This window comes from Centroberyx gerrardi, chromosome 24 (assembly GCF_048128805.1).
Source record: "Centroberyx gerrardi isolate f3 chromosome 24, fCenGer3.hap1.cur.20231027, whole genome shotgun sequence".
Classification (NCBI taxonomy): domain Eukaryota; kingdom Metazoa; phylum Chordata; class Actinopteri; order Beryciformes; family Berycidae; genus Centroberyx; species Centroberyx gerrardi.
This window is the reverse complement of record NC_136020.1, coordinates 18,103,365-18,111,112: the sequence shown is the minus strand read 5'-3', so window position 1 is coordinate 18,111,112 and position 7,748 is coordinate 18,103,365. Positions and strand designations below refer to the sequence as shown.

The following is a 7,748-nucleotide window of genomic DNA, read 5'->3' as shown; positions in this document are numbered from 1 at the left end:
CACAGATTTGTTCCGGAACGTGTCATCGCGAGAAGGCGTGTTTCCGGAAGACGTGGCTGTTGCTGCAGTGGCAGCTGTCATCAGAATTACAGGAGGACCAGTCCCATAATATCATCTTTTCCTGCTTCTCTGTTATCCTTAGCTGTTGATTCATCGTCAAAATGATTTCTCTAACGGACTCCCAAAGTAAGGCTCGTTTTATTTCAGTAGCTCTACAGATTTCTGCTCTCTCTAACCGGTTTCAGCTGATAACAGTAAGCTAACTAGCATACAGTGCTAAACAAATTAGCTTTGATTTTCTCATGCTATAAACTATGACTCAAACAGCTAGCTGGTCTTTGCCACTAACCTGAGTAGATGCTGGCAAGCCTTGGTGGAACTTTTGTCATGTGTTTCTGTAAAAGAAAGCTTCGGCTATCTTCAAATAGAGAATGAACACTCATAGCTCCTCATGTCAGATAGTGAAATTATTATTTTCAGTATCACTGTGCCTGTTAGAGATATTGGTATGCAGTTCCCTCTGTAATATGAAAGCTCAGTAACCAAACTCTGAAGCCTGAGCACATTTACATGCATATCAATGCAGTTACACTGTTGTTGAGGGTGTTAAACACACTTTTACACGTATCTTACAGCAAAGTATAGCAGTTGTTTAACCAGAACTTGTGTCTGTGCCCTGCAGAGATCGGGATGGGACTAACAGGCTTCGGCGTGTTTTTCCTCTTCTTTGGGATGATCCTGTTCTTCGACAAAGCCCTCCTGGCTATTGGAAATGTGAGTGTTACTGCTCCTTTGCACCGACATTATCTCTGATGCTGAGAAACTCCACAGCTGTCTCTCTCTCTCTCTCTGTCTCTCTCTCTCGCTCTGTCTCTGTCTCTCTCTCTCTCTCAAAACATTCAAAACATTGAGCGTTCTCCCCCCCTTTCGCTGTAGATCCTGTTTGTGGCTGGACTCGCCTTCGTCATCGGGCTGGAGAGGACCTTCCGCTTCTTCTTCCAGAAGCACAAGATTAAGGCCACCAGCTTCTTCCTGGGAGGCGTGTTTGTGGTGCTGATAGGCTGGCCCATCATCGGAGTAGTGCTGGAGATCTACGGCTTTTTCCTCTTATTCAGGTGAGGGGGAAACAAAGGATGCACAAGCTGAGATCCTGACACTGGACTGTACTTAATGTTAACAAATAATTGATTTTGTTTAGATTGAGATTTAGGCACCCTCCAGTAAATTTTGTCCTGTGTCTTTTCTACATTTAAAGTGACTATGGCCAGGACTCAATTCTCTCTCTCTCTCTCTCTCTCTCTTATCCCATCCAGGGGTTTCTTCCCTGTGGTAATAGGCTTCATCAGAAGAATACCTGTCCTCGGCTCGATCCTAAACCTGCCGTTCATCAGTGGAGTGAGTATTATCCAGTGCTGAAGCAACACTATGTTTACATGCAGCCATGCTCTTATTTCCAAATGAACTGACCTTGTTCAAACACCTCAACCAGGCTAGATGAACCTACCTGGCCCCCATCCAATGACAACTATGGTCCTGTACATTAACAGCCAATCCAGTACAACAACACTGCTACTTTTCAGTGGGATTTGGCTGGTAATCCAGTTGCAGACTGCCTGTAAACATAGTTGTAAGCAGGTGCATTCAATAGACACAAAACCTGAGAAATAAAGGCAAGAATTTTGTGTTAATTGAGCATCAAATTGGCTGTTCTGGCAATTTTACAAAGTAAGGGTAACCAGTGGGGACTGTCGCTGCCTGAGAGTCAAGTTATAGCGTCTCTGTTGAGTGGAGAGGCATACTAACGCTGCAGTTATGAAGAATTCCTCAAAATAACAGAAGCCTGGTTAGTTTTGTGGCTAATGAACATGCTCCTAGCGCGGTGTGGTGTGGAAGGCTTTGTTTTGAGGTGGATGTCTCTCTGTCTTTTTAAAGCCTTCGTAAGGCTCTGAGGACAATCAGCAGTCGTGGTCAGTCACTGCCGATTTTCCCTTGCATGTCAGCATGCGTAACGCCCTTCACAGTAGTCATAAAACTAGTATCTCACCATAGAGCAAGAAAGTGCAAGGAAAGCGTACATTTTTTTTTGTGTAGAGAGCAGGTAAATTCACTCATTCTACATTTTTCTGTTTTCGTTTTATTACTTTCGCTCAAGTCATGCATGCTTCCCATTAGAAATACACTAGGATAACGTCCAAACAGTGCAGTCAAGCCATTGCTTTAGTATAGAAAGTCACGCTAACCCTTTGTTTCTCATTTATGCCTCACAGGTCTGTGTGACAGATTGAGCTTTACATGTGAAGAGGGATGAAATACACATGAGTGACGAATAACATGATTTCTTTCTTTTCTTTCAGTATGTGGACAAAGTGGGGGAGAGCAACACGATGGTATAACGGTGACTTTTTGTATCCAGAGAGGTCCGTTTCAAGTACAGTAGTTTTTATAAAGCAACGCAATCTCCCAGTGGTGAATGGCTGATTCACAGCAGTTAAGGTTATATACATTAAGATTTCTCCCCCCTCCGGCAGGCAAAAGACTGCTTTCTATGTTTCTGTAATTTGACTCTGTCGACGCTGCCAGTCAAAGGGTCATCAGAGCCTTGTAGACTGTTACTCAAGGATGGAGTCACTACGGAATATTTCACATGTCGTTGATCCCTCCACCGTTGAATGCATCTCGCATGAAAATGGAGGATTCCCCCCCAAAGCACCATGGACTCTATCCAAGTGTCTTTCTCACTCTGTGGAATGTACAGAAAACACTCCTGACCGGACGTGGACAGAGAGCTTGCCGTGTTGTTACATTATCGTGCCTGTGCTTTAACTTTATTTGGACAAAAGCCCAATATTTGTGTCTCTTTGCAGTTATTTTGTGACACTTTTTTTTTTCTCTCACAGCTGTTTGAATACCAGGTGTGGCAGTTGTAATATTTTCCTATACTGTTAGCTGTCATTTCTGTGTACGATTGGCTAATGATTACTTCAGTATGAGTTGTTTTTTCTTTTTTTTTTCTTTTTTTTTAATGATCAGCGCTTGACTTTCAGTATAGTAAGGTGTTTAAGGGGAAAAGCACTTGATTGAAGAATTCAAATAAGTTAATTTTGTGGTTTAGGACACTCCAATCAGTATTTGTGAAAATGAACAACTCTCCTCTTCAAACATGAGAATGTAAACTCGAACCTGTGATATCATCATGGTGTAAAATCTGGAGCTAATCTATAGACAATAGGAGACAAATAGGTTTTTATGGACCTACAGAGCTTTATATCTAAATGAGCTTTATTCTATAAACATGTTATCAGATCTGAACCAGATTATGTACCAGATTATGCCCAGAGAATCCCTCTAGGTGCTTTTACAGTCTACCATCTTTACTCATTCATTCATTCATTCATTCATTCATTCATTCATTCATTCATTCATTCATCAATCACCCCCAACTTCTACATGTAAGGACTTCACAGGTTCAAGTTGTCTGGTTTCTGGGTTTGGGAGAGAGTTCATGATCGCTCATATTGATCGCTCTGCACCACAGAGGGAGCATGAATGAATTCTTAAATTATGAGGTCTTTCTGTTCAAAGCATAGAGAATACTGAACGGTTACATGTGAAATGACAATGTTTTGCTGTATGGCACTTTTGTAAATATACAATGAAAAATAGCTCTGTATCTGTCGTTCATGTTGTTTATGGTCATTTCTAGCTTTGTAATTGCTTACTCTCTATAATATATTTATGAATTCAGTAGTACTGCCAGTCCATCTAGGCTATGACAGCACTTTCCTGCATTAGATCTAATACTTATGCATAGAAATACGTCAGAGGGTAGATACTGTTTCTCCATTCATTGAAAGTCTTTTCATTCATAAAATCCAGCACTCATTTATCTGTTGACTGCTTCACTGAGCAGGGCGCAAACATATCAATATTACCAGGAAAAAAAAATCATTCCTGTTATTTACAGTGACAACATAACCCAGAGTGTACAGCATTAACTGTGACTTTGCCCCCAGCTTTATTAATTTTGATTCTGTGGTGGACCTGGACTTGCTTATGGCAGCTATTTTCATTCAGAAATATAGCCCGCAGTGAAAGAAGATTAATTGATCGGTGCCTCGATTCATTCACTCTCCTAACCGCCCCCATTTCATCAAATTGGCGTGACCTATCGCTGTTGGCATCTATTAGCCGTGGAGCGCCGAGGTTTCCCCGCCCCGAAGAATATAAATACGGGGAGTGGGATAACCACCAACAAAGACAACCTGGACCTCTCTCCTGGTATCTGAGACGGAGTTACTGCACACCAGTCCCATAGGCATCACTGTCGCGATGAAAGTAAGTAGAGCACATGCACTGAAAAAATGTCCGTCTTAATAAGGCATTAAGTGTAGTATTGGGTTTGGGAATCTTAGTTAAATTAGGTGGAAAAGTCTGCCACTTAGGTGAGATTCTTCTACCAACGCAGTTTCACCTGTTTGGAGAAATAAGGTGGAAAGCTTCAATAGTAACAAGACAATGTTGCTTAATTGAAATCTTTAAACAATTTGTTTTGTATTGGAAACAATTGGAGACAATTATTATTTTCACTTGCATAAAGGAAAACAAGATTTTAAGACACAATAGTAGAGTTAATGACTTGTGAAGACGGACAGTTTTTGCAGTGTAGTCCAGTACTTTGTTACGCATCATTAGGCCGCTTATGACTAACATGTGTTTTTCTTAAATGAGGTTAGTGTCCATTGTGTAATTTATAGCTTTATCATTTTGTAATGGGCTTTCAAATTTACCCCATGAATGGGTGATACTTGAGGCTGGCCGGGCAAGATGATGCGTAAATCGCTTATGCGTAATTACGCACGAAATTGGGAACGCTGTCACATTTAATTTGTCTTTAAATAGGATGTTACTTGGTCGCTTTGCTTTTCCGTTATTTTCAAGCAATTGCTATATTGCAGTTTGTGGATTTCAACGTTTCTCTTCTATCTCCTGCAGGGTTTGAGGACCATTACATTAGCTTATGTACTAACTCTTTTACTACTGGCAACATTTGTCTCACACTCGTGGAGCGCACCGAAGGTAAGGCATTTTCACCCTATTCTAGTGTTGATGCTTTTATTTTCAATCAGTGGCCTAATTGAAGATTGTGCTCAAAACAATCAAAATGAGTCAAAATAATTCTGGGCCAGCCAGAGCTACAAAGCATGTAAAGTGGAAATAATAAAGCAGAGGTACAATTAAAACAATATTAATCTAGTTTCATTCTAGTTAATTAAAATCTGACGAGCATTTTTTCTTCTGTTTCTTCAAAAAAGGGAACTTTCCAACGGAGAAACTGGACTCCCCAGGCCATGCTGTACCTTAAGGGCACTCGTAAGTAACCGTTACCCAATGGCAACTGAGACCATACATCCATAAAGAGATAAATGCTTCAATATCTGTTACTGAAACATCTTTAATGAACGCTGGATTTTTAATTCTGCACGTTTTGTTATTTCAGAGGGACGCAGGTTCATCTCAGAGGACCGAAAAGAGGGAGATGTGTACGACACGTTGCACTTAGGTAGCCAAATGCCAAAAGACAACTAAATGTAAAATGTCCAAGATATTCACCATCATACAAAAATCCATCTTTAATCCATCTTTAACTAAGCAGCCGTGACTGCTAGTAATATTTGTAAGTAACAACTGAAAGTAGCAGGAGTAGCAACTGTAAGTGAATCCATATGTAAGTAACGCATACTCTTTCCCCATATTTCCCACCCATACAGTCTACTTAAGGTGTTGAAATTGCCAGCAGCATGTTTACATAACCTCCAACTGTTTATGTTCTATTTTATTGCCTTATTGTTTTTATTCTGTTTTTGTGCTTATATATTGCCTTTCCCCCCCCCTGCTGAATCCTATTACTTTTACAACCTAATTTCACAGCTGGGATCAATAAAGTTTCATCTTATTTCATTACTGTTCAGCACCAGCAACCTGCTTGAATTTTATGGGTGTCTATTAAAAAGGAAAGTTTTACAGGCCAGGGTTTCCCCAAAAACAATCTTAGAGCTGAGATCACCTTTGTCCCATGGGTGGCCAGAGCGTATAAAGATAATCTGGTTTTGGAACCCAGTTAAATGAAGGGCTGAATGGTGTAGATGGGGGGGTGAAGGGGGTGAATCTACTGTTTTGTGTGTGTGTGTTTTTTTTCCCCCAGAGACCCGCAGTCAGAACACAGAGAAGCTGAGCGTCAACCAGGCAGCGACCGTCCTGCTCAACTTTCTGCAGCAGGCCAGGGAGGGAGGTGAGATCAGCATACAATATATTATACAGTCAAACAGACAGTAGCTGTGCCTGGTAGTTCATACTGCATGTCTAGTAAGGAGCCTGCAATCATAATCTCAGCACGTAATGCAACAGCAACATCTGCAGTCAATTTCTTTCTGGGCATTTTAATGGTGTTGAACTCGAAAACATTCTGCACTCCTGTACTTAAAATGCTTTCCTAAATAGTCGACAATGCTATGGAAGCTTTAAGACACACACTTTGTTAACGGTTGGGTTCCCACGCTCACTATAAAAACATTAAATTTAAGGACTTTTCAGTAACTTTTAATGTCTTGTTTGGTGAAATTCAAGGACTCCAAATCGGCCTGTTTTCTGTTTTGCATCCATTCATTTTCAAAAACTTCTTTTATTTTTTCTCAAATTCAAAAACTTTCAAGGGTTTTCAAGGCCCATGGGAACCCTGGTAGTAGAAAGAGTTCATTTTACAGTATAAAAATAATGAGTTTGTGTCCTATATTATAGCTTTGTCTCAAGACTTTTATTTGACTTCCATAACTTATAGTGTTAGTTTTGTATTGTATTATATTGTGTACGAATATGCATGTTAATCCTCTCTCTCTCTCTCTCTCTCTCTCTCTCACACTCTCTCTCTCTCTCTCTCTCTCTCCCTCTCTCTCTCATTAAGCCGATGAAAACCCAGACCAGGTGTACTTTCAAGATCTGCCGGTGTGGAAGAGAGAATACTTCTGATGGACTTTGATACATTTATAAAAAAATTTAAAAAATCGCCAGCCAACATGATCTTGGTGTTTGGATGTGAGACATTCAATTCTGTGTGTGGGGGAAAAAATAACTGTTTTGTAAATACGACTACTCTGAAAATGTTTGGATGTAATGTTTTAATAAAATGAGTTTGAATTCATAGCACCATTCGCCTCAGACTGTCTGATCTTAGAGGTTTACTTAACAGATAGTAAACTTCCTTGACAAACTTGAAAGTATATTTCTCTTGTTATGGTCACAAAGCATCATACTACTGCATTTTTATGATAAAGTGTCAAGCACTATTCAAACAAAACAGCTTTATGCTATAAGTATTCAATAATGAGCATAAGTGTTGAGCACCTGATTGAATTTCAATTTTCCAAGAGCAACACTTGACATATTTTCTGTCAAATTATAATGATCCAAAGGAAAATGAGGGTCATTTTCCTTTGGATGAAGTTCATCTGGTTGGGGGAATATCAAGATTGTAGAGGAAAGACAGATATGATTTTTTTTCAGTGGTGAAACAGATTTTGCTCAGAGGAGAATCAGGCCATATACTGTAGATATTGCAAGAACTGCATTCTTACAAAAGATTGAATTTCAACAAAAATGGAATTCATTTTCAACAAATATGTGTGTTTAGTTTGAGGCAACACACATTCTCTGTCTCTGTTCAACACAACATATCGTTTTCATGTAAAAACTCT

At 39.9% G+C, this 7,748-nt stretch overlaps 3 protein-coding genes across 3 annotated transcripts in view; 2 read left to right on the top strand and 1 right to left on the bottom strand.

Annotated features, from left to right (window-relative positions):
* tmpoa (thymopoietin a) overlaps window positions 1-7,748 on the bottom strand; it is a 113,287-nt gene that overhangs the window by 28,141 nt on the left and 77,398 nt on the right. The gene's annotated exons all lie outside the window — the stretch shown is intronic.
* Window positions 50-3,655, top strand: golt1ba (golgi transport 1Ba). The gene is made up of 5 exons (XM_071921758.2): window positions 50-186; window positions 683-774; window positions 937-1,115; window positions 1,314-1,395; window positions 2,355-3,655. The coding sequence occupies exons 1-5, from the start codon at window positions 162-164 to the stop codon at window positions 2,391-2,393; spliced, it is 417 nt and encodes a 138-aa protein (XP_071777859.1). The 5' UTR covers window positions 50-161; the 3' UTR covers window positions 2,394-3,655.
* Window positions 4,330-7,023, top strand: spx (spexin hormone). Its single transcript, XM_071921729.1, has 6 exons — window positions 4,330-4,335; window positions 4,993-5,076; window positions 5,313-5,370; window positions 5,498-5,560; window positions 6,203-6,289; window positions 6,959-7,023. Exons 1-6 carry the CDS (start codon window positions 4,330-4,332, stop codon window positions 7,021-7,023), a joined length of 363 nt encoding a protein of 120 aa, XP_071777830.1.